This window comes from Thamnophis sirtalis, unplaced genomic scaffold, assembly GCF_051295495.1.
Source record: "Thamnophis sirtalis isolate CommonGarterSnake01/CBP01778 unplaced genomic scaffold, rThaSir2_p1.2 scaffold_1, whole genome shotgun sequence".
Taxonomy (NCBI): domain Eukaryota; kingdom Metazoa; phylum Chordata; class Lepidosauria; order Squamata; family Natricidae; genus Thamnophis; species Thamnophis sirtalis.
In genome coordinates, this window is record NW_028261381.1 from 32,504,300 (window position 1) to 32,531,809 (window position 27,510).

At 39.5% G+C, this 27,510-nt stretch overlaps 1 protein-coding gene across 2 annotated transcripts in view; it reads right to left on the bottom strand.

Annotated features, from left to right (window-relative positions):
* GPD2 (glycerol-3-phosphate dehydrogenase 2) overlaps positions 1-27,510 on the bottom strand; it is a 101,369-nt gene that overhangs the window by 18,387 nt on the left and 55,472 nt on the right. For both annotated transcript variants that reach the window (XM_087710370.1, XM_087710362.1), the window contains exons 7-9: positions 12,404-12,568; positions 11,322-11,466; positions 3,788-3,981 (exon numbers count right to left, since the gene is read on the bottom strand). In XM_087710370.1, the coding sequence (XP_087566496.1) occupies positions 3,788-3,981; positions 11,322-11,466; positions 12,404-12,568 (504 nt within the window). The remainder of the gene's footprint in view (positions 1-3,787; positions 3,982-11,321; positions 11,467-12,403; positions 12,569-27,510) is intronic.

Genomic DNA, 27,510 nt, shown 5'->3' on the forward strand with positions numbered 1-27,510 from the left:
AGACCTACTGTGGTTGATTCCTTAAGCTCACTTTAAAGCAGTTAATGCCATTTCTGTTGCTGCCTGTCCATAGATGGCTTTTGAGCGGCAAGCTGGTGACCACAATGTCCCCGGGGAGGGGCAAGACATAATTTTTTTTTATTGCAAATTGAATGAAATCTTGCTTGGTCAAGAACTTCTGCAATTTTGGGAGAGGTTATGGGAAATGCCCTAAGATTGTGACCATCTATTTTGTATTCCTTGTTTGTTTGTTTTTAAACAAACACAGGTTTATGTGCTTCCTTTTCCACTTCTGATTTCTTGGTAGACAATGGCAAACTATAGTTTCTACAACCAAGAAAAGGAAGAAGAAAAGTTGAATATTCATAAGAAGAAGAAAAAAGAAACATGCAGCTACAGCTGCCATCACTTTCTAAGACCCTATCATAGCAAATAAAAAGCAAGTACAATAGAACCTCTGGTCACAAACACTTCTGACCACTACCAAATCGGGTTCCGATCAAAAAATTCACTTTTTTTTTTGCGGCCAATTTCCCCTTCCATGCCATTTTTTTGTAAGCACCAAGTTTCCAAAATTAGGTTCTGGTCATGACCAAATCGGTTTGCGACCAAAGTTATGGAACGAATTATGGTCGTGACCAGAGGTTCTTCTGCATCCAGTTTTTTTTCTTTTGTCCTCTCAAAAAACTGACCTATTTGATTAACATATTCATACATCTTATGTAATTCTCCCATCCAGCTGAGCATGAGGTCAATCAACAGTAAGCAAGTTCTTGCTTTGTCCCAACCCAGAATGTGATCAAATTTATCCGCAGAAGGTACCACAATACTTAAAAAAGGGCTATGCCTTGATCCTATTATTATTGACATCTCAAGAATATGACCGTGACAACATTACACTCTATGGTGAAAAGAGATTCATCTTCTTTTCCTGCTTCCTATTGAGTTATTAATCCATTGAATGAATTAACTCAGTGGCTCCAACATTTTGGACACCAGGACCAGTTCAGTTAAGAGAGTTTTTTCCATGGACTAGAGGGGATGTGGTTTTGTATACTGCCTACGGATGGGGATTTGCTTGTTTGTGTGGCCAGGTTTCTTGCATGCCACAGCCCGATGTTGGTCCACGGACCAGAGGTTCGGGAACCCTGAATTAACTCTGACCTCACATAAGCATTCACATAATTCAAATACATAAAACACACAAGGCTATTTCTCTCGTATCTCTCTATCATCCATGTAATGTCCAGGGGTGGGTTTCAGGCGGTTTGCGGCGGTCCCCGCGAACCGGTTGGTCGGCGAACCCGGAAGTAAGTAACTTCCGGGAACGCCGAAGGATCCACCCGCCCGCCCGCGTTTCTTACCCGGTTTTGACGAGTTCTGCGCTTCCACGCATGCGCAGAACGCATACAGCGCCTGCGCAATCCTCCAGGAGCAGCTGGAGTATCGCACAGGCGCTAGTATGCATGCGTGCACTGTGCGCATGCACGAGGACACCGCCGGCCCCGTTCCAACCGAACCGGTTGGAACGAGGCGAGAAACCCACCCCTGGTAATGTTTATTCATAAATAAAATATGGAAGTCTAAATTACTGTTGTGATCTTCCGTCAGTGGACTAAAAACTCTTACGCAGGCTTTTGTATGTGAGTGTGCATGCGGGGAGGATTGTTTTAAGGACAGTACCTTCACAAGGGTGTTAACAGAAAAATCAATAATGCCTTGTAAAAATATCCCGAAAGAACAAGAAATCTGAGAAATCAATGTTGTGTGCCAGCGTGTTTAGCCCACCAAAATGAAGTGCTAATCACTGAAATAAGATACCATATTACATTTATAAATTAATGAAACTAGAAAAAGCAGCATGTGTGACACTATAATTAAACAGCTGGAACACATCCAAGCCTGTGTAAGTTGATAACCCTGCCACTGTCTTTGGCAGCAAAAAAGCAGGTCTGCCGTGAGTTGATACGGCCAGCACAATTGCTAATTCTCTAACAGACAATCTATAAACACGACTAATTACACACGAGGAAAACAGTGCACAGCCCAGGTTGGTTACTTTCAAAAGCATTAAAACGCTCAAGAAGGCTACTTTTGCAGAACTGCCTTGTAAATAATTAAATAAACAAACAAACAAACAAATGCTGCCTTAATCATTTCTCCAAGCTGTAGCTTAGTAGAATCAACCACCTTGCCTGACAAACCTCAGCTCTTTTATAAATTTTTGCAAGAAGTACCTAATGATAATGGGTTTTTTCCCCTCCTCCTCCTCCTGTAGGCCATTTTCCTTTAATGGCTACAACAATAACAGAACTATCAATTATCCATTTCAAGGTAGAACAAACAAGCAATCTAGAATGTTCGGTCTTTTTTTAAAAAAAATTGAAAAGGGATTACGAATATGAGTATAAATCTACAAAGGACAGGTCAGAGTCTAAATCTTTTTAGAGAATCACTTTAAAGAAGCTGGATAATTAATGAAATCTGTTCAGGTCCCCCAGTTATCAAATCTCATTCTAGATAGACAATGACTAAAAATTTATTCAGGGCGCATCTCTAGTTAAATAAATAAATGACACATTGCAAATTGTTTTCTACCAGTTATATCATTCAGGGAGTGAAGGAGGAGAAAGAATGTATTTTATTTTTTAAAAATTACTTCAAAACACAGCAGAAAGGTGTGTTCCTTAAACAAAGACATTCTTTTTTTAAAAAATTGAAAGGATGGCAGGTGAAAGGTAAGTGGTTTTTTAAGGAATGTGATAGGGCCACATTTCAAAAAGTTAATAGGGACTAACCTTAATTTACATCTTAATTCAATTAAAATTAGATTTTGCCACGTTGAAAATTAAAGGCTTTTGAGAGTCACCTGCAACATTGGATTCTTCAAGTTGTGTCATATTGGTTTAGAATAAAAAGGACACGATAAAAAGCTGCAAATCCTGGCTCTTAATAGATTGACTAAACAAGAAAACAGAGTTGGTTCATGCAGTGATTATTCAATGCAGTGGCAGGGCTGTCCTGTGGAGTTTAGGTATGAAAAATCAGGATTTAGACTCATAAACAAAGCTGCTTACCCTTCATAGAAATACTGATAGGACAGGTATTCCCTGAAGAAGATCCTAACTGTTAAGGGAAATATCTCCATTGATACTATGCAAGTATTATAAAGAAAAGGGCAGAACTGCTGCCTCTGTGTGTGTTTGTGTGTGTAATTGGCACCTCCTATTAGCAGAACTCATTTAACACTGTAGAGTTCCAAAGAAAGCATTATTTTCCAACTTACTTACAACAAATCTTGTTGATTTGTTCAAGTACTATTGTAGCTTCATTGAAGTAATTGCAGAATTTGGCAGGAAAATCAGCTATAATAATTGGTATATTAGGCCATCCCCACGACAGTACTGAAAGATTTACTGGTTTTGTGGTAGGCAGAATTATACAAAAAAATATTTGGCATGGGGTGGGGAGACCTGGCTTACCTTACAGGTGAAGGATAAAAATGGTTTTTTTTTCTAGGGCAAGGGAGGCACTCATGATGCAAAGGGACTTCTGAAAGTTATGTTTTTAATGTGAATCACATGTAAAGTGAAGCACAATTAGCATGGTGATTCTTCAGTTATATATTTTGTTTGTTGCCTCAAAAATTACAATTATGATAAAAAATTTGGGAGGCAGGGATCATGTGCTCTTGTGGTCTCGGGTTGTACACTTCTGCCTTAAGAATAAAATTATTTTAAATAAAATAATTATAATAAAATTACATTTTAATGTTACTGAAAATTACCTTCAACATCACAGTTAAGATAGTTGCGCACTTCTGTCAAAATGAAGTTGATATCTTCTTCGGTTGGTATCGGGTGATGGGTAACTTCAGTTGCAGTATCAGTAGTGCCAGCGATAGTCATCTTTTGCCATGGCAGAAAGAAAATCACTCGCCCATCACTAGTCGATGGGTCAAGAAGTCCCATATTATCAGGGCTAGAAGAAGCCAACAAAAATATTACTTTTTTCCCCCTTTTCTTCCCAGGTTGTTGGAAAATGTTGCTTTGTATAATAAAATAGCAATGAATACCACCTTAGCAAAAAGGGCGCCAGAGACCTAGGAAGAGTACAGGCAATATTGCAGTCATGGATTTGAATCTAATACAGGTAGTCCTCGACTTATGACCACAATTGAGCCCAAAGTTTATGTCATTAAGTGAGAATTTTTTGCACGAGTTTTGCCCTGTTTTAGAACATTTCTTACCACAGTTGTCAAGTGAATCACTGCAGCTGATAAGTTAGGAACTTGGTTGTTAAGTGAATCTGGCTTCCCCATTGATTCTGCTTGTCAGGTTGCAAAAAGTGATCATGTGACCTTGAGGACGCTGCAACAGTTATAAGTATGAACCAGTTGCCAAGCAGCTGAATTTTGATCATGTGACCACGGGGAGACTACAATGGCTGTAACTGTGAAAAACGGTCATAAGTTACTTTTATCAGTGCCGTTGTAACTTTAAACGGTCACTAAAAGAACTTTCTGTTAGGCCTAGAAGCCATCTTTTGCATTGGGCCTTTAGGCCTGCCACATTTAGTCTGTGGGAAAATGGGAGAGGGGATTGTATGGAGTACGGGAGATATATAGTCAAAATAACATTCCTTCACAGAGAGTCAAGGACACCTTGTCCTGCACCTGGAGTGGTGTGACTGGGAGGCATCTCCAGTTGGGACGAGGTCTGATTGGACCATATGATGGACATGTGAGTGCTGGGCAGGGACTTGAACTTTCCTTTGGGTGGGGAAAACCTGGAAACCTTCAGATTTGTGTTTCCCAGTTGTGCCAATATGACATCTCTAATAAAATGGAACTTTGAGGAATCTCAAGCCTCGGAGTCTTCTTTTGTTAGGGGTGTTACTTGGAACCCTGACACTGTTGTTTAGTCAAGAACTACCTGTATTATGTTGACAGGTGTTTCATCCCAAACAATAGGAAATCTGGGTGCAACTGTGACAGTCAAGGCAAAAAGGGAGCAACAAGAAGGCCAGTGACACAAGCAGAAGAGCCCCTGTAGCTCAGGGGTGTAGCTCACAGACTAACAGATTGTTCTTCAACATTCAGAACTGCTGACACATCATAGATACATACACATACATTCACCCACTGTATCTCTTCAGGCTGTACTTCAGGAGTTACAGTGTCACAGCGCAGGACACAAATATTCAAAAAATTCTCAAGGACAAAATTTCAAGCAAGCGTCTGTAGTCTTCTGCTTTAATAGTAAATGGGTGGCAATTTCTCTTTCTCCAAATTATTAAAATCCTTCTTGATCACACAAGGCCTTAAGATAAAAACCAGGGACGATACGATGATGATGATGATAAGTAATCTGCAGTTAGATTCACAATCAAACACTGGTGAAAACTTAATAATTCAAGTCCTAATTAAGGACCTAAGAATGATTAAGGTAGTGCCTAAGGATATAGGCAGTTCCGTGCAAGGTGTGCTTTTTTGTGTGTGTAAAATTAGGGTATTCAGGTCTGATAAATTCAAAATTTCCAAATGGCAAGGGAGTCTTTAAGGTATTGCTCCAAGGGTTCCAATCCTGATTGATGTAACAGTGGATTTTTCCCCCCATATAATTATTATTATTTACTGTTATTATTTTTTGCTCTGGGGACAAGGTTAAGGGAAACGAACACTTTCTCAAATAAAATAGTCAGAGAATTAGATGAACGGAAATGTATAAATAATATATATTGAAGGTGCACATTAATTGGAAGGAACGCCATTTGGGGCCAGTTATATGTGAGAAATTAATTGGTTTGCCTTCTGTGAAAGAGGTATTTAGTAGTAGCATCAAATGGGGAATCAAATGATTAATTCATGATCTAAACTACTTCACTCTGGTTCTGATCTTGGCCAAATCGCTTGTTTTCCATTTTCTTTAGTACTTTGCAACAGAGGCCAGCCAAATGTTTTGATAAAGGTATCAGCAGGTTAAGAGAGCATCCCGCTGTTTATTCCTATAATGTTTCTAGAAGAAATAAGGAACATAAACACACACATACACACAGACATACTTCTGAGCTATAATTGCACCATTGAGAAAGAGGATTGCTATGCCCCATTTTCTTTCCTAAATATTAGCAATGTTTGTTCTCATGTCCTAGCAATAGCAATAAGCACTTAGACTTATATACCACTTCACAGTGCTTTACAGTGGCTTACAGAGTCAGCATATGGCCCTCAACAATCTGGGTCCTCATTTCACTGACCTCAGAAGGATGGAAGGCAAGTAGGACATGCCTGCCCTCCATCCTGGCAGCCTAATTCCATACAAAGTCCACTGTAAATGGTTCCTACTTACCGTTTTCTTTAGACAAGGCATTATAATGGCAGCAGCAAAGCTTCTCTTACTGGATCCAAAGAATCCACTGGATTCTTCATTTCTATAGGAAAGGCATAATTTGGGTGGCTAATGACTAATATCTTACCTCCATGCTTCTTAAGGAAAAGGAGGTTTTAAAACAAAAAGAACCACATGCCCTAGAAACTCAGCAAAAATACTTCTTTCACTGGCAGAGCTTAGAATGATACACTCTCTCACTCTCTCTCTCTTTCTCTTTCTCTCTCTCCCTCCCTCTCTCTCCCCCCCTGAACCTTGCATTAATATAATTTATTTGACTATACTGAGTTACATGGATTATAACCTTCAATAGCCATTGCTTAGTGCACAGAGCTAGTCTACTATGATGCAGAGAATTAGCTCGACCATGATGGTACTAATACAATGTTTTAAATCGCAATACAATTTTAAAATGTGGAGTCCTTTGTGTTTTCTGAGTTTGGTTGTCTTCTTGCAGACATTTCATTACCCAACTAGCTAACATCATCAGTGCTAGAAGAAACTTAAAATCACTTGTACAGATTATATACAAGGCAGGGAGATGGACCGTTCCTAATATGATAAATATATACACCAATAAACAAAATGATTAAAATATTATAAATATAAAAATACAGAAAGCTTGTATTATTCTTATTCACAGATCCAAATAGAAATTCCACTGCTATTATAATTATATATTTTTCCTCTGCACAGGTCTGGGTAACAGAAAAATATGCACGAGATGCTCCTCTGAGAGATAATGACAATTATATACACTTGAAGTCTAACTTCTACACTAAGTCTTTGAGATGATATTTATATATAGCTTAAGGATACATTTGGAAAAGAACAGCTTAAAAAGTAGGTGTCAACATGGACTTGTGCAAGGTAAACTATGGCAGATAAGTAATTACTTTTCAAAATGAAATCACTATTGATTTAAAGAAGCCAAGAAATTTAATATACAGGCTCAAACTATTTAAAGAAAAAAACTTTTGACAAGTTTCAAAATGAGGTTTCTAAATTGCCTTAAAAGAATCTGAACTGTAGATTGAGTACATTTTTGAAAAGGCTGCTGGGAGGTAATTTGCATTTGTTTTGACTGCCACTGATTTAGCTAGAGGAGCTAAAACCAGAGAGAGGGGTTAACTTTCATATATTACCGCCTTGCTCCCTTTCACTGTATTTCAAATAACTACCAGGGTTGGCTGCCAAATGGATTAATTCCAGAATGTAACATGGATGAAATTCTAGATGACAATAATAATATTCACCATTCATTGTATAATATTTACCATTTATTCATTGCTTCAGAGGAATCAAAGAGCTTGACGTACAACAAGGAAGGAGCGCCACTGCCCACCTCTGTATTTCTGAACTATAATTCCCGCCACCAGTACTACTGGCCATGCTGGCTGAGGCTACTGGGAACAAAAGTTCAGCATCTGGAGAACTGTTAGCTCTTTATCCTTTATATCTCTGTTATCCATACTTCTTTTTAGCATTTCAAGCTAATGACTGATTAGGGAACTGAACGCATAGCTTAGGCTCTGATTGCAGCAATTGCCTCTTTGGATCAAGTGCCTGTTTTTTCCCCCATTTTCTGAGAGGCAGAATGACAGTCAATCTAAAAGCAGCATCCACTGGATTGAAGTTTAGAATTATTAAGAGATTACATGCTAGCATCGCTGCGGTGAGACAAAGCCATACAGTCACTGCTTAAGTGAAAACATGTATTGGAAGAATAAAATTAATGAGTGCAGAGAGAATGCCGGGACTATTAATGAAGAATATAAAATTTTAAAAACCCGATGGGAAATGCTTGCAGTGTATTAACATTAAATTAATTAAATCAGAGGTACATTTATACATAAAATGCCTTTAAAACTATTTATCATTTCCCCCAGATGATGTCAAAGTATTTTTTCCAAAAGATAACAGTAACTATAATTACATGACATGCATTTTCTTTAATAAGACTCAGTCTGGCACCCAAAGTAAGAGCCTACTGCTAAATTAATACATACATTTACATTTTGGCATTATTTATTTATTCACTTATTTATTTATTATACAGGGACAACCCTTGATTTATCAAATCCATCACTAGGATGAAACTGGTAACTTTAACTCAATAGTATTGAGAATGTCCTATTTAAGGAGCAATTGCTTTTGAAAGAAAGCAATCCCAATCATTGAAGGATGCTGAAAATAAGTCAGAGATGGAGGTATACTATGAGTATAGGTAGCCCTCGACTTACAACAGTTTGCTTAGTGATAGTGACTGTTTGAAGTTACACCAGCACTAAAAAAAGTGACATGACTCTTTTTCATACTTATGACCGTTGCATCAAAATTCAGACGCATGGCAACTGGTTCGCATTTTTATGTCAACTGCCATGTGCCGGGGTCATGTAATCACCTTTTGCCACCTTCTGACAAGCAAAATCAATGGGAGAATAGCAATAGCACTTAGACTTATATACCGCTTTACAGTGCTTTTACAGCCCTCTCTAAGCGGTTTACAGTGTCAACATATTGCCCTCAACAATCTGGGTCCTCATTTAACCCACCTCGGAAGGATGGAAGGCTGAGTCAAGCAGATTTACTTAACAAGCATGTTATTAATTTAGCAACTGCAGTGATTCATTTAACAACTGTGGCAAGAAAAGCCGTAAAATGGAGCAAAACTCACTTAACAATTTTCTCACTTAGCAACATAAATTTTGGGCACAATTGTGGTCGTACGTTGAGGACTACCTGTATATGATAAATAAGTAAGCCAACATGTACCCCTTATGTAAACACCCTTTTGATTTTTATATAAAACAAGGAGAAACTAAGACTAGCATTAACTATTCCCAACCTATTTCTTGATAAAACAGACCAACATATTTGTTTTTTATATGCTATATTGGAAGTCTTCCAACTTACAAGCATTTCTTCAGTGATCCTCAAAGTTACAACAGTGACTTATGGCCATTTTCACCCTTATGATGGTTTCAGCATCCCCATGGACATGTGATCAAAATTTGGATGCTTGGCAACTGGTTCATATTTGACAGTTGCAGTGCCCCGGGATCATGTGATCACCTTTTGCAACCTTCTGATAAGCAAAATCAATGGGAAACCCAGATTCAATTAACAACCATGTTACTAATTTAACAACTGCAGTGATTCACTTAACAACTGTGGTAAGAATGCAGCAAAACACACTTAACAATGAGTCAGTAACAGAAATTTTGGGCTCAATTGTGGTCATAAGTTAAGAACTACCTGTAGTCTTTTCACTCCTTTTACACAGAAGTGTAACAATTCGTTTTGTGTGTGTGTGTGTGTGTGTGTGTGTGTGTGTGTTGCTACAGTTGCTGAAAGACCCATGCAAGTAAGAAAAACCATGCTTTACTAATCCTATGGTTCCCCATTTTCAATTTTTATATGATTAACTCTATGAACCGTTTTATAGCAAGGTCCCTCACCAAGAAGGTGAATTCTATTAGAACTGAATCTGGAGACCAAATCCTGTCTTATATGACAAAATAAAGTGGATGCTGCACTTGGGCAAAGTGGATTTATTCCAGTCACAATAAATTGGCAACTCTACAGGAAAAACTCCCAATACATTAATAAGTCCTAGGTTCAATTTGTCATATTTATTTATCCACCTAGAGCACTAGTCCTCCTACTTCTGCCTGGCCGAGGCTTGGCACAGCTTCTTTTGGCAAGCAGAGCATTTTGGATTTTCATTTTCTCATTCAGTATTCCAACATATGGTGAGGAAACACTGCCCTGCCACAAGCAGAAGGGCATATCTGAATAAAACCCCTTATTAGTAGTAATATTTAGCATTCATATAGTACAACTGAATGTACTGTATGAATGCTAAGAGCTGCAGTAATTTTTAGAATATTTGTGTAAAACTGGTTAACTGTCTGCTATACTGGCTGAACTAGCAACGACTTGCTAAAGGTTATCTAGGACTTTCCTTATGGCCAAGAACCCCTTTTGAATTACCTCACCAATGTGAGGGTAGAGAGAACACAATGTGTGAGAGAACACAACTTTTTAGAGCCTTAGTTGTTTGAGGCAAGAATAAAAGTGGCATGGAGAAAATATTCCCATCTGCCAAGTCAGCCCTGTACAAAAACTGTCCATTTAGCATTCTTCCAAAGACGTTTGTTGCCAAAATCATAAAGATGTAAAACTCTGGCTTTTGAAGGGGTAGAAGGAACGGTATCCATTCTTTTTTCAAAACTCCAGCTGTCTCCTCCAGTGGCAGGGATATTGAACCACCATTAAAAGACTACTGTATTTTTCGGAGTATAAGACGCACTGGAGTATAAGATGCACCAAGATTTTGAAGAGGTAAATTAAAAAAAAACATTTTTGCACTCTGCAGGCTTCCCAAACCCTCTGCATGCCAATTTTTTTGTGAAAAACGGGGCATGAAGAGAGTTTGAGTGGTCTGCAAAATGCTGCTGGGGGCTGCCCCCCCAAAAAACAAGCAAAAAATGGCCCATTTTTCGCTCATTTTTGCCCTCCCCAGCAGCACTTTGCAGACCTCACAAACCCTCTGCACGTCTATTTTTGTGAAGGGGTGAGGTTTTGGGAGGCCAAAAATGCTGTATTCAGTGTATAAGATGCCCCCAGATTTTTACCTCATTTTTTGAGGGAAAAGGTGCGTCTTATACTCTGAAAAATACAGTAGTTAACTTTCCTATATAATGCTCCTTCCTTAGTAAATGTGATGGATTATGTTTGACTCACTCAAAATAAATTTCCATACTGCAGGTAAGGTGGAGGGAAGGGGGGGGGGGGGAGGAATGAAGGCTTGAATTCAACATGGACCATTTAAGCCAGAAAACAATCTCTTTAGATTCTCCTGTCTCGACTCCATTAGATTCACATCCTAAGATGGTTACAAATGGCCTGTGCTTTGAAGACTGTTACCTGTAATAGCCGGGCATCACAATATGAACGCCTGCGCTTGGTTGACAGATGTTTGATACTTCCTGCTCATCCATTTTCCGCACAGAATCTGTGAAAGGTCCTGTAGCATTGATAACACATTTGGCTTTGACATCAAATTCCTGCCCTGTGAAAGAAAACAGCATCAATCACATACTCCATTTGTTTTTCTCTTCGCTGACTCTCTGGATTATTAATTTATCCATGAAGTTAATCTATTGTGAAGTGTGTGTAGACACACACACACACACACAGACAGACACACACACACAGGGCTTGAACACGTGCACATAGAACCAAGCAGCTCAGTTTCCAGCAAAATTAGAATAGAGATGGCTTTTAAGCCAAGAGTACACTGACTCCCCAATGTTTATAAAGTTTTTGAAGATCAGACTCGTATAGAACGAGGGAAAAGAAGCAGAAAAGAATGGTAGCAACCCATCCGACTTCTTCGGGCCCCCTCATCATTCGGCTTTTATTTATCGACATTCTCTATTTAATGACATTCTCGAAAACCCTGAAATTTGTTAAATGGTACTTATTGCTGAAATGCACCACCCGGCATCTCAGAACGTCAGCTTTGCTTGACAGAAGGGCTTGGATGTAAAGCACAGCTTAGCTTGCCAAAGCACTAGGATTTGAATGGAAGCCTGACAGAAGTTAAGGATGATTGGCGGTAATGACATGCCACTGCACTTTGGAAACATGCCTTTTTTGTCAGCTAAGCGATATTTACAAACTCCAGCCCCCTACTGCAGTCTCCCTTCACCCACCTTCCTGCACTTAAGTTTGAGGAGGGGAGGATTTCCCCGTTTCTTTTAAGCCGGAGTTAAAATGCCTTTCTGGGTAGCAGCGCTTCCTCCCACTTGCGCTCAAAGTACGTGCAGCTACTGAGGGGAAAGGGCTGGAGGGAGACTCTGGGCAGCCACCCAGCCCCAGAAAGCATAAAAAGGAAGGGGGTCTCTGAAAAACAGAAAGACACCCCCCCCACCGGTACCTGCCAGAGCAAGCTACCTGGAGACAAGAGAGTTTCACAAATGCCAAGGAGAGCCCAAAGGACATACCTGTTTGAACATCCCTGCACCTTGCTCCACAAACTCGGCTCTTCCCGCTCTCTGGATCCATCTTCTTCAGCAAGTGCACCACTTCAGTGTAATTGGCTATGGCAGCCCCATACCTGGCAGCAGTGAGGGCGATGGCAAGGTTCATTCGTGCATCATTGTGCTGTCCTGCAGCGGGGGAGTGGGGGTGGGGTGGGGGCACAATCACAGAAGGACAGGAGTCACCTCCAGTCACTGATTTGTGGTATGGAAGGGTGTCAGAACCAATCTGTCACATCTGTCCCTGTCACACTGAATAGCCATGACGGCTGGTCAGATCTACCAGGAAATATCCAGAGAATCACTGACTCTCTGCAGCATAGCATATTCTCCTAGGAAAAAAAAATAGGCAGCAAAAACTGCAGACAAATTCGCAAAGGGATGGGATTCTTGTCCAGCGGTGAACTTATGTGCTATAGCTGAAGTGCATGTATTTTGCATCCAGTCCAAAACAATGCAACACTTTCTGGTACTGGAAAAGGCGGAGACCGTACTGGCAGTAATACAACATCTTTGAAAGATGCATTTCTTGACAGCCCCACTGGTGTTAATTAAGCATCTCTATTAACACATGTACAGCATGACATTAAAAAAAAAAGTTAATGATCTTTCAGAGATACTATGGCTAAGCTTTACCTTCCTACATATAACAGTCCTTTTGTGCACCCTTGAAGTTCACAACTTGCAGCATTTACAATAGGTATGAGTGTGGAGAAAAAATCTTGGACATGTTAAGGTACGCACAAGGGGGGAAAAAACCCCAAGGGTTAGGTAACAGATCACTTTAAACATATATATCATTAAAGATTTATTGCTGAATTTTCCTACTTGGAGGTAGAGGGAATCAACATGGAAGGGAGCACATGGGGCTTGTGAGGGAGGGAGAGAAGGAAGAGTGGAGATGATTAATTACTTTAAAATAGTGGCATCACCTGAGACTTTCTATTTATTATTGCCACTGAAGTTAAAACCCTGTCTGTTGGCTGGGAGCAATTATTCCCCGTAGCAAGGGCCAAGCTCTATGTGCCCGGCATAATTAATTACCAAGGGCTAGCCTTCTGAAGGCAGGATTCAGATGCCCAAATGTTGGGACCAGCCGCATCAAGATAATACTGGTAAGGAGGGGATGGGAGAGAGAATGGTAATAGATACTGTTGTTGATTTATGTAGCCGGCATACCAAGTGTTCAGTATAAATGATTTATGTAAAGTTCGTCCCTTTCCAATTCTGTTTCACCAACACCCAGACACTAAGCAAGTAATCCGTTTCAAAAAAACCAAAAGGGCAAAATTGCAGAAAAAGGATCAATGTCTACCAGAATTCATCACCTCTCCTACCCTGTCTTTAAAACTTCTTTTTACGCCAACCTGCTGGAAGGAGAAGAAAGGAACCTAAACAGGGGCCAGGGAGGGGGAAGGAATTTCAAGGCAAATGAGTGTGGAAAACTGAGCATGGGTGAAAATGTTCACCGTATTTGAGTGCCTAACAAATGAATAAAATGGGACAAATTGCATACTTCGAGGAAGATGACAAAGAACCTAAATGAACTGCAAACTACATAAATAGAAGAAAATGTGGTTAGACACACGGACAATGTAAGACCTGGAAGTGGAGGTGTTACTTGGAACCCTAATAACACAACAGTTCCTTCAGCTCCTGAGAGAGCTGAAGAAGCTTCTTGGATGAGAAATGAGACATCTTCAAAGAAAAAACAAGAAAGTCTGGTTGCCTTCTGAAAAAGCACCTTTAGGACAGACACACGGATACACAGGCACACAAATGATGTATCCCGAAGCAGCTTGAAAATAGGCAAGCATTTTGTTCATGACTTTAAAAATATCTCACCAAAGTTCTCCACTTGGGCTTTGATTTTCTAAAAACAAAATCACACATTTACATCTACACCACACTGATGAACACGAAGAGGTGAATTCCAAGATTGCTGAAAAACATTTCACTAAAAATAAATAACAGCATGGAAGTCCTACGGATAGCTTCCTATTAAGGAAAGATTAGCAAAAACCCATTTCATTTAGGGAACATGGTCTCTAAACCAAAAATCAATCCACAGAATAAAAAGACGACTAGAATCCTTCCATTTTGAATAAGACAAAGCAAATAATTCCATTAAAAAAGACACATCAGGAAGACAGAAAAGGGAACTGATCCTAAAAAGGATTTATTTTCATTTTTAGTTTCCCCCCGGTCCTATTCTTTTGCCTTAAGCAATGTGTTAGCTGTTCAGATAACTGCGACATTTGAATCAGAGCTTAAAATAAGGAGTTCTTGCTACTCTTCTTCTGTTACAAGAACTGTTTGTATAGTTGACATGGCAACTACAGAATGAAAAGCATAGTGGGTAGCCGTCCCTCACCAGATGCTGTGGACCATGTTTTTTTCAGAATTCAAAGGCTGCCTTGGCTGGGAATTTTAGGACTTGCAGTCTAATTTGTGGACTCCGTCAGGTAAAGGAAGACTAACCGAGGGCTGTTCACAAAGTCTGGTGAATGTGAATGTCATGCAGAAGAACTGGGGAAAATGGGGAATTGTATACATTTACAGTAACCATAATTTTTGGCAATGCTAAATAGATACTGTAAATGCTAGAATCTTGAATTTATTTTGCAAGCCTAGGTTTTATTTTTCCAGGAATCTGCTTGATCGGCTGCAAATGAATGGAAGGATTTCAATACTGGTAGTTCTTAGAATATTCATGACTGGGAGTGACATGGGAACAAGGTCAGTCAATGAATAGGCATAGCAACTAAGTCAGCCAATGGAAGCTTAAACAGATCTGAGTCTGTGCAGAGAATTGAAACAGAAACTTAAGAAGTCTGGACGTGGCTTAGCTGCATTAAGCTCTGCTCTGAGAAGTAAAGAAAGCAGTCTGTCTGGTCTTGTCTGCTGAAATGAAGCTAACTGCTTGTGTTGGCCTCTAACTCTCCTGCCTTGTGTTTACTTGGAAGAACCACCTGTTGGCATTGTACATTTTATTCATCTATTCTTATGTATATAAATAAGTTAATGAATCCTGCTGCAATCAGTTATCTGTGTGTGCTTCTGGATTTGGATTTATGCAACAAACTCTGACAGTTCTCGACTTACAACGGTTCATTTACTGACTGCTTCAAATTTACAATGGTACTGAAAAAAGTGACTTATGACAGTTTTTCACACTTAAGGCCATGGCAATATCCCCATGGACACCTGATCCAAATTCAGAAACTTGGCAATTAATTCATATTTATGATGGTTGCAGAGTCCCGCGTTGCATTAAGATGTGTGAGTAAAATGAATAAATAAGATGACTCGTGAGTAAGCAGTTAGATGCTTGCTGTCTCTTCTGAAGAGTTTCAGTGCTCAGAAGAAATGCCGCAAAGAAAAAGAGTTGTTCTCCAAAGCATCTGAAGGCGGAACAAGAAGCAATGGATAGAAACTAATCAAGGAGTGGACCAACCCAAAACTAATTTTCTGACGGTTAGAACAGTTAATCAATGGAACAACTTGTCTCCAGAAATTGTGGGTATTCCAGCACTGGAGGTTTTAAGAAACGATTGGACACCCATTTGTCTGAAATGATATAGGATTTGCTGCTTGAACAGGAAGTTGAACTAGAAGACCTCTAAGGTCCCTTCCAACTCTGTTATTCTGTCTCAGGGTAATGTGATCACCTTTTGCCACCTTCTGACAAGCTAAGTCAATGGGGAAGCCAGATTCATTTAACAACCATGTTACTAATTTATCAACTGCAGAGATTCCTTTAATAACTGTGGCAAGAAAGGTCTTTTATCGCTAATATTTTGAGGAAACATGGGAGTGGCAAAATATGTTTGCACCAAAGGCGGACAGAATGGTGACTTAACCACCGGGCCAAGCTGGAGAGCCAGTTTGGTGTAGTGGTTAAGGCACGATGCTAGAAAGCAGGAGACTGTGAGTTCAAGTCTCGCCTTAGCTATGGAAAACCCAACTGGGTAACTTTGGGCCAATCATTCTCTCTCAGCCCAACCCACCTCACAGGGTTGTTGCTTTGGGGAAAATAGGAGGAAGAAGATGTGTTGGGTGTTTGTCGCCTTGAGTTATTTGTAAAAAATAATAAAAGTGGGATGCAAACAAACAATAAGGTTCACAAATAAAAATTGGACCTAGTCAGAGAGATGGGATTGGGATGACACCAGGTGTGAAACTATACTTAGACTATTAGAAGTGTAGCACCAGAGGCCTTACCAGATAATGAATTTCTCCTTGAGGGGGAAAGGATGCGGAGGGACAGATCAGAATTAGGATTTACTTGGTTGAGGCGGCTTTTAATTATGTTGTTACCCACTTCTTTTGTATCAGCCTTCAACATGTCACAGACATCTTATTGCAATGTCAGTTAAGTAAATGCAGAGTGTTAAAATGAAAACCAAATGTTGTCAGTGCCAGTTTATGGAAGCCACACTGAAATGTCACTCAGAAAAATGTCATGACAGCTTTTCTGTGTCCATTTTACAATACTGGGAACAAGTGCAGTGATGTCAGGGTATGTTACTAAAGAGGGGATAATTAACATGTCTTGTGGGTATATACAAGTGCAGACATCTGTGTAAACAAACAAAAAAAAATTCACACAGGTCAAATTCTGAAGCAGGATGAAAAGCAGAAGTAAAAACGTAAGTCACGGTCACGTAAATTTTTTCACTTGGTGACTATCTTGCTTCATGTTAAGAATCAAAGTAAGACTACAAGTTCACTTGCGGTCGCATGATTTTTCCTCTTAGTGATGGCATTTCTTAGCGGATGCCCAAATTCCTGCTCCCAACTGTGGTGCTAAGTGAGGACCTACCTATAGAAAATTATAAAGCACCACTAAATGCACATTCACACTAACCCAAATTACAATTAAAAAATTACCCATTACAAATGTGGTCCTGATTCATTCTACCTGTCCCAAGTTCACTGGAATCAAATGACCCTCACAATCTTGTGGCATACAAGCAGAATGGGGACTTCTACCATCTCAGGGGAACAAGATATTCTGCAGCATGGGGGCTGACACATCTCTGGGGTGTCATGTTGTTATCCTTATAGGCGGAGGAGACCATGAGCAATTGGGTTGAATGCACAGATGGGGCAGGTTCGGTCTCATGAGACAAGCCTGGAAATACTGTAAGCTTGATGTCAAGCCTTATAACATTTTATAAAAATGCTAGAGAACCAACCCATGACCTGTTGGGTGATCATTCCAGAGATATTTCCTCACCTAGACAGACAATCAGAATGACCAAGGTAGGCAAAATATCAGCGGGAGTGGGAGGGTCTTACCATTGACTTTCCTTGTAGGAAGGTGGGAGGGATCATTGGATGATCATGTGACTGCGGCTGATCACAGCAGCATGTGGTGCAATAACATTAAAGCCAAATTTCAATCCTATGGAGTTCTGGCTCCCAGAGTTTGGATGCCATCTGAGCTACATTGATACAGAAATTATTGCTCTATAATGCATTTGTTCCAACTGAAGTTAACAAACATTCATACTGACACAATTTGTATAACTCTGAGTTAAATACAGGTAAATACCACTCTGACTGGCCCCGCCCCCATCTATTCTCTGTCTCCTAAGTCCCAGCTGATCGGGAGGAAATTGGGATTTTGCAGTCACCTTCTCCTGGAGTGGGGAGGGAATGGAGATTTTACAGTATCCTTCCCTTCCCTTGCCATGCCCACCAAGCCACACCCACCAAGCTACGCCATACCCACCAATCCATGCCCACAGAACCGGTAGTAAAAAAAATTGAATCCCACCACTGAGCTGGTTGTATTTTTTTCAGTTCAAATTGACCAGAAGACTTATTTTTTTAATTTAAAAAAAGTAGAAACAGTCAACAGTTTTATATTGTCTGTTTCATAGGACATCAAGAAAATTCTACCATACATCTTGTCTAAACCAACTTGGATTATGATCCCAGGTATTAAAAGAGACAGGAGACAGTATGTCAGAGGCATATGGAAGATGCAGAATTACTTTTCATGAAGCAAGGTGATTTCATCACTCACCAGAAATATGTGGTCATTTTAAAATAAATAACGAGAAAGTTTCATTCACTGTAGAGAAAAAAAGCTAGCACACTACAAATACACAGCAGAACAGTTATAATATTTGACTTATAAAGTATTCACAGCTAAGGAGATCATAGACCACAAAGATGCCAAAACAATGAATAAATATAGATAAAGAGACTAGAAGGAATGAGTGCAATACTGTAGAATTTTTTTTTTATCTGAGTCGAATGCAGCTAATTACAGCAGACCTAAGAGCCAAAACCAAGAGCTGCTTCCTGCTTTTACCTTAATCTGTCACGAGCACCCTAATGCTGCACTGTCATTTCCCACAGCAAATATTATGTATGGCCACCAGCTTCTCATACTTAAACACCGCAGGGCAACGAGAACGAAAAGCACATGTACGAAGATTGTTATTGACATTTGTTTGCCATTAATTTATGCTTGCTGTCTGATGGTATTAGCAATATACCCTATTTACTCATCAGGAAATTCTGACTACACACACACACACACACACACACACACACACACACACGGACATCAAATAAACTTGTTATGCTCTTTCTAGCTTGCCAAACTAGGATTACCAACTTTGACTGAAACTGGTAGATTTCCCCATTCCTACCAATAATGTGCTAGCGTGGCATGCTTGTAACTCTGTGTGCATATACTGCACACATCTCAAAAAGGAACAGGATAAAAATGTTTTAATAATCATTCATATTAATTTAATAAGTATTACTTATTCTACTCTAATAATAATAATAAACTCTATTTTTAAAAAAATTAACTCATTTCCCATATATTGTATATATATGAACTACCATTCTCTCATGCCCACGCCACTCTTATGTACGAAAACACACAATTGTATACATACAGTCCTCCTTCCTTTCAAAAGGAGCACCAATTCTCCCTCTCGCAAATAAATAAATAAATAAATAAAGCAGGATGGTTAAAAGAAGAGTTAGTTATATTGAGCAGCAATTCTCCCCCTCCCAAATAAATGAATGAATGAATGAATGAATGAATGAATGAATGAATGAATGAATGAATGAATAAATAAATAAATAAATAAATAAATAAATAAATAAATAAATAAATAAATAAAGCAGGATGGTTAAAGGAAGAGTTAGTTATATTGAGCAAGAAGAAAAACTACAGAAATTGTGTTCAGAGACTTCAAATGACATTAAATTAATCAGAGGAGACCGTATGGTATAATGGGTAAGGTATCAGACCAGAAAGACAAATAGATGGAGGAACATGGTGGCTCAGTGGCTAAGACACTGAGCTTGTCGATCAGAAAAGTTGGCAGTTTGGCAGTTCAAATCCCTAGCGCTGTGTAATGGAGTGAGCTCCCGTTACTTGTTCCAGCTTCTGCCAACTAGCAGTTCGAAAGCATGTAAAAATGAAAAATAGAAACCACCTTTGGTGGAAAGGTAACAGTGCCCCATGCGCCTTCGACGTTTAGTCATGCCGGCCACATGACCACGGAGACATCTTCTGTACCCCCTAGAGTCGGGAACAACTAGCACATATGTGCAAGGGGAACCTTTACCTTTATCTTTTTATCAGACTAGAAACCAGGAAACAATGAGTTTTAGCCCCATCTATGGCAGGAAGCTGGGTATCCTTCAGCCAAACCACTTCTGAAATCTTGCTAAGAAAACGTCAGGGTCTGTCACAATATTGACTTGAAGGCACGCATGCATACGTGCCTATCACCATGCAAGCAGCCCTTTCCATGAGAGCTGATGTTCCAGCTACTTTTAAAAGATATTCACTTAATGTCTCCGGTTACTTGCACCTCCACCACTGCTTGTTTTCCGTTCAGATAACCCTCATTTAGTGACTGCCTCTTTCAATGACTGTTTGCAATGATGAAAAAGTAACTTCCCAGCCAATCCTCACATTTAGAACCTTTGCAGATCTGCACAGCAAAGGAAAGCTGAAGTAAGATCCTAAGGACAGTCACGGGTTCCCTTAGGGACTGCTTTGCTTACAGACCGAGTTGCCAGTCCCAATTGTGGTCACTAAATAAAAACTACCTGTAGTGACTTCTATTCTTCTTGGTAATTATAAGGCAATTTCCTCCACGTTGAGGGCAAGTATAAGAAAATACTACTCATCTTTTCATCCAGTAAACACAAAACTCAAACATTAATGTTATGCAAGGAGTTTGAACTAAAAGACTTCTGAGGTCCCTTCCAACTCTGTTATTTTGTATAATTGCCAATGAACAGACACACTCAAATGATGCCTCCTGTGTATAAAGAAGAAAGAAAATGGTCCTGAAGTAAGCTGCCAGGGAGATCCTAAGTTTATGGAAGGTGCTTTTTATAAAAGTATACCAAAGACAATGCTCCTGGGTCAAAGTTTCAACAGGAACCTAATGTTTTATAGGTTGGTTATTCTTTATCTTTGGCCAAGATCCTGAACATTGAAGAAGCTCTTTCTAATAGGCTCCTAATTGGATTTCCAAAGATTATAAGTACTCCTTGATTTAGGACTAAAACAGGGCCCAAAAATTCCTCATTAAGTGGTGCCGTCATTGAGGCATTGTGCACCTGATTTTACCACCTTTTTGCCATTCATTAAGTGAATCACTCCCAGTTATTAAGTGAGACATCACATGACCACAACTTGAAGCCTCCCGATGGCTTCCCCACTGACTTTGATTCTCAGAAGCAATAGCAATAGCAATAGCAGTTAGACTTATATACCGCTTCATAGGGCTTTCAGCCCTCTCTAAGCGGTTTACAGAGTCAGCATATCGCCCCCAACAACAATCCGGGTCCTCATTTTACCCACCTCGGAAGGATGGAAGGCTGAGTCAACCCTGAGCCGGTGAGATTTGAACAGCCGAACTGCAGTCAGCTGAAGTAGCCTGCAGTGCTGCATTTAACCACTGCGCCACCTCGGCCGCTGGGAAGATCACAAATGGCAATCACATGGCTGCAGAAGGCCACAACTGTCATAAGTACGAGCCGGTTGCCAAGCACCCAGATTGAGATCATATGACTGCAGGGATGCTGTTACAGTCATAAGTAACAGGACTGGTTGTAAGTCACTTTTTTCAGTGCCATCTAACTTCGAACGGTTGCTAGATGAACAATTGTTAAGCAAGGACTATCTTTAAATCTATCCTAGAAAAATGTGAAATACAATTATGAAACAGGTTCTGAATACAGTGTTTACGCTGTCTTTTGGTACTCCAAATCCTTATTAAAACAACTTTACTTGATTTTATATTAGCTGGAATAGCCTTCAAAATATAAGTCCTAATTTAAACCAACAAACACAGAAGTACCTGGAAAATGCACTGAGTAAGCGGCCCCTTTCAATGGACAGATGTTACAAAGGCAGCTTTTACAACCTTTGCAACTCCAGTTATTTTATTCCATAAAATAAATAGACTTCAAACAAAACACTTCTACAACAACCAAGTGAAAGAGGTAGGGGGCTCAAACCCAATTCTATACTGTTTCCTTTAAAATCCAATGTAATCCATTCTTTCATTAAGCATAGTAGAGGAATTAACATCATATTTACATTTTTCTTTACATTTTTGTTTGAGGGGGAGGATGTTCAGCTACTGGCTTAACATCACAGAAGTGGAAGCTTCACTTTTTTGCAATAACCTTCTCTCCCTCTTTAAAACAGTATCTATGGCACCATTGTCAGTACTTCATGGCACGAGATCCATATTATTAACTAACAGCCTACTATTAAATTCACACAAACCTCACACATATAAATTATTTGCTTCAATGCAATCTTTTCTCTTGACCACCCCATGGCACCCTGGGGAATACCAATGGAGTTTGCAGGATAATGCTCAAATAATGTTGAGAATAATCCTGTATCTTTAAGGACAGCATGGGACCTGAAACACACTTTCACTTTAGATTTCCCTCTGTAAGAATCAGCATTTGATTCCCAAGCCAAAACGCATCAACAAAATAAAGCAAAGTCTGGACATTTCATCCAGATCCTCATAAATTTGCTGCCTTAAACTCGGAACACGCAAATGGATGAATCTAGCCAGTCAGCGAGCAAAGCCAATTTAATCTGTGGCTCCCCTGAGGTAAATGTAGATCGTAGTCCTGCCCCCCCCCTCCAATTCAGCCATAATCCCTGGTTCCTGGAGGTTAAAAAAAAGCAGTGAAGTGAGGAAAATTCTGCAGTAGGATATAATGATCCAAAATGACAGGGACAATAATGACAATGAATTTCATGTCTCCCAGTCATGTGCTGGGAATGCTTGACTGGGCTGACTTATACAATTAAATTGTTACAGGTACAGCAGGAGATGCAGCTATCATCTGCAAGTGTTTGGGGACGGTGCCTCCAGCAACCAAAGTGCTATCAAATGCACAGCCAACCTTTTGTTACAAGCAAACTAGCCATCTATTGGTACGTTTATGTGTGGAGCAGTGCCTGCAATTGGCGTGGCAGGGAGAAGGTGGGAGAGTAAGGGTTAGCCATTGGGGTACCACTACAGCTGCAGAAATTTATTTGATAACCTTAAAGAAAACATTGTAGAGCTGGATAAACAAGAAGTCTTACAGCAGGGATGTCCAACTAGAATAGAATAACAGAATTGGAAGAGACCTTGAAGGTCTTCTAGTCCAACCCCCTGCTTAGGCAGGAAACCCTATACCACTTCAGACAAATGGTTATCCAATATCTTCTTAAAAACTTCCAGTGTTGGAACATTCACAACTTCTAGAGGCAACTTTTAAGACTTGTGGACTTCAACTCCCAAGATTCCCCAATCAGCCATGCTTAAAGTTGCCAAGGTTGGGCATCATTTCTTTATAGCATCCTTACTACAGAGCCCATGTGCAGTATCCAGGCCCCTTTTTATAACACTGCCCAAATTTGCCAGCAATGCATTGAATGATTGGGAGAATTTTTTTCAAAACTTTTAAACAACACGCTGATTGAAAGATAATCCCAAGAGTCTGAAAACTTTGCCTCTATTGACTCCAATGAAATCACAGCCATGTGCACTGTGGTTATCAGAAGCCACAAAGCAAAGGAAAGCAAAACAAACAATATTTACAAATACAATTCTTGAACAGCTTACCTATTTTATTGCCTTGTCTCTGCTCAATAAATAAAATCACTTGCAATTCATCAGAATGGTGGGGTCCTTGCTGCTCTATGAGCTAGGTGGTTTTCTTGGAAACATTTCATTACCAAACTAGGTAACATCATCAGTGCTAACAGTTTGGTAAGGAAATGTCTGCAAGAAAAGCACCAAGCTCTGAGAGCACCAAGGACCCCACCGTTCAACCCTGAGCTACAAATATTCTCTTTTATCGATGATTCATCAGGACATTTCCTTCTATTCACATGAGATTGCAGGATTAAAATTCATTTAATTAACAAGGTGCCATTGCTCTGGAATGCAGCACCAAATCATAATCTTTTTTAACTGCAAGTGACTGCAAGTTTTGTATGGAGATTTTTCGGTTTACAGGAATGATTCAGAAATAATTTCGAGTTTCAGGACCTGCCTTTAACTACCCTTAATAGTTTCCTCACTTTGCTCCTGGCCCCCCATGGATTTCTACTGATATAAGAGGTTGTCATAATTCTATTGTGATGTACATGCTGGGTTTCACCTGTGAGAAACCTTTACAATAGCAGCTTGCGACATTGTTTTTATTTCAAAACGAGAAAAACGTTTTAAATAAGTGTATGAAGTTTTACAACTGCCTAAATTTAAAACTGGGCTGGACCTCAATCAAACACCTCAAGTCTCTCAAAATTATAAATTAGTCAAAAATGAATTATAAACCTATAATTTCTCATAATTCAGCACACACTGAAAAAGGAGCCATAGGAGTCTTAGAGAAATTAGGTTCCTATCCAACTGTTGACAGCTTAATGAATGTTCTACATTTTTCTCATTGATTTCTTTATGCTTCACCCTTCCTCTACATACATTAAAATCTCATAAAGTTTACAGTAGGAAAAAAACCTCCTTTTTGAAACAAAGTCACTTTATATTTCCAGAGACCTTAATTGGCTCTCTCCAATTCTAAATACTGTCAATGCAAAGTACTTACAAGTATCCCTAAACCTGTGTTATCTCTACTGGATTTTTTAAATCTTTACTTAATTAACAAATGCAGGAGGCAGGACCTCTTTGAGATAACTTCTCTGCCGTACAATTTATGAATGTCTGTTTGATAGGACCGCTAAGAAATTTCAAATCAGATAATACTTCTGTTTACATAGCAATCTCTTTGATGTGATCCTACAAGGGTTATGAAGTCCTTTGGTGTACATTTGAAAAATAAACAAACAAATGTGTGCATTCAACCAATCATGGCTGATCACACAAAAAGGCATCAGGGTTAATAATTGGACAGAAAACTACCAGAAACTCTAGGGCTACAAATTAAAATGGAAAGTAGAAAGAAACAGAAAAAGTAGGCTAAACCACTTTAATTATCTTGCAAAACAATATCAATCCCTATATGGACATCTCTGGGAACCAGAATTCAGACTTGAATTGAAGGAGATTTTATTTAAGACATAATGGAGAAAAAAATCTATCAATCTTTAAACGTACCTACACTTCAAGGAAAACCTTTAAAACTTCACTACATTTACTACATGTAAAAAGTTTACCACATTTAACGTCAAGAAAAATGAGCCTGAATTTTAAGCCAATGTTCAACTCCCCCTTGTCTCCCTCAAAAAAGATCAGACTGGAGAGAAAGTCTTCTGTCTACATTTAAACCACCAAATGCTCTTTGACAATGCTTACTTTAAACAGAGTTCCACAATCATTCTTGCTTTGTGGACGGGGGGGGAGGGGCGGAAGTGTGGATGATGGTTCAGCGTGAGCAGTGGGCAAGTGCATGTGTGCACGCAGCTCCATTTGCCTGCTGTTCACATAAATGGAGCACATATGCATGCATTCGCTTGCTGCCCACACAAGGAGGGTATGTGCATGCACGTTCGTGTGCTGCTTCGGGTGGCCCGGTTTTGAATAACTCGTGGCCCAGTAGTGGGCCATGACCCAGGGATTGGGGACCTCTGGTTTTTTTAAAAAGGAATCACTAAGGAAAAAGTATGCGGGGTCCTATAGGGCTTCCTATAGGCTTCCCCAGTTTTAATAAAGAAAAAGTTGGTTACAAGAAATCTTAGTCTAGCTTTTACATTGTGCCCCTTTTTTTAATTTTTCTTCAGATGCATAAGGGAAAATGACAGATCATTGCTCAGATAGCAGCCGCATTTCTCCCCCAAAATGTTGCCTTTTTTTTTTTGCTATTCAAGAGTATCCAAATGCTAACAAAGGCTAAATGAAGCTGACATGTACCCTTAAGAAACAAAGTTGTAAGTTGTAGCTTCAAAGGAAACCTTGAATAAATAGGACACATTGTGTACAGCTAGGCTAACATCCAACATATGCTTTGTTTTCCTGATGCTGCGACAGAGCACGAATAGCCCCTGGTAAAGTTTGTGATTTGCACTGGCTGGTATAGCCAACGTTTATAATGTCCCCTTTTTTTGCCTGTATAAACTTAAAGTGGAATTAAGAAAGCTTGGAGCAACAATATGTTGCAGAAAATGAATGCTCTGATATATCACTGCTTGGACAAATTGCTATGAAATTAGAAGAAATGAAGGAATGAAATTCTAAGCCTAGTTTTATAAGAACCTTTTTACCCTTATTTTGAAGCAGAGTGCGGGGGGAGAGAAATAGAATACGTACATTTATGAATTTGGTTGTATCAGTGCAAAGGTACAGACATAGTACCAATAAAGGAGAATATTTGTAGCTTAGGGTTGAAATGAGGGGGGGGGGGTCCTTGATGCTCTCTGAGCTTGCTTGTTTTCTTACAGACATTTCATTAACAAAACTAGGTAACATCATCAGTGCTAGTAAGGAGTGTGGTTTGCTCTCAGTTTATATTCTGGTGCTTGCCCTGTCAAGTGTTGGTGAGGGCGGTCTTAGAAATTCTTGGTTAAGCTGTTTGCTGTTGGCTTCTTTGGCAGTTTCTTGATTGGGGTTTTGTTTACTTGATTGTTGATCTGATGTTAACCTTGGAGTAAATCTATGATGATCTGAGTGCTGATTGCTGGTGGAGAGGTGCTTGGATTTTTTTATTACTTTTTGGACTGGATGACAGTCCCTTTTGCATAGTCTACAGATGTTATTGTCCATGTGTCTATTGATGGCTGGTTTATCAGAGTGCTTCTAGAAATTCCCTGATGTTTTTGGACTTGGCTTGGTCTAGGATGGTCGCATTTTTCCAATTGAAACTATGGGTGAATCTATCTATATGTTGTATATACAGTTGTACATCAGCATTACTGTTTGCAACCAGCTGGGTGCTGCCAAGGGACCAGGTCTAGCTTCTTCAAAGCAATCAAAAGAGTATACAGGAGTAATTATATACGAATTGAAAGCACCATCTTCATGCACAGAGTTCAGAAACTATGTAGCACTGGGCCAAAACCATCTTCTGTCGGTAAGATTTATATTATATGTGCAAATTTACATAAAAGATGGTGGTCTTGTCGACCCACAAGGCTTTACCTATTTGCCCTTAAACCATTCTAAAACTGCAGAGCTTTCCTGCGGAAGGAAGAACTGTGTCTCATCCATTTACTGAGTACCTTTTAGTCAAAATCACTGGAAGTTTTTTCCTCAATGATTTCCACAACCATTAAAAGATACTTGGAAAAGTTACCTTGTATTGTAATTTAATGGCCCTGAGAATCCCACACCTTTCCCTCCCAAAAAGAATGGAGATGTTTTGAACCACATAATTCCTAATTCTGATGTAAAGATGCAGTTCATTACCACTTAAAGATCCAAGAAAACTACCGTAACTTTCCATCTCTTCCAAATCCCAATTGGATTTATCAACCAGAGTGAACAAGACTCTTTTTCTTCCAAAGGCCATGTTGCAATGAACTTAAAGCTAATTGAAAAACAAGATTTCCCAGGATCCAATCAATGGGTAACTTAGAGATGGAAGGTTATCTAAAG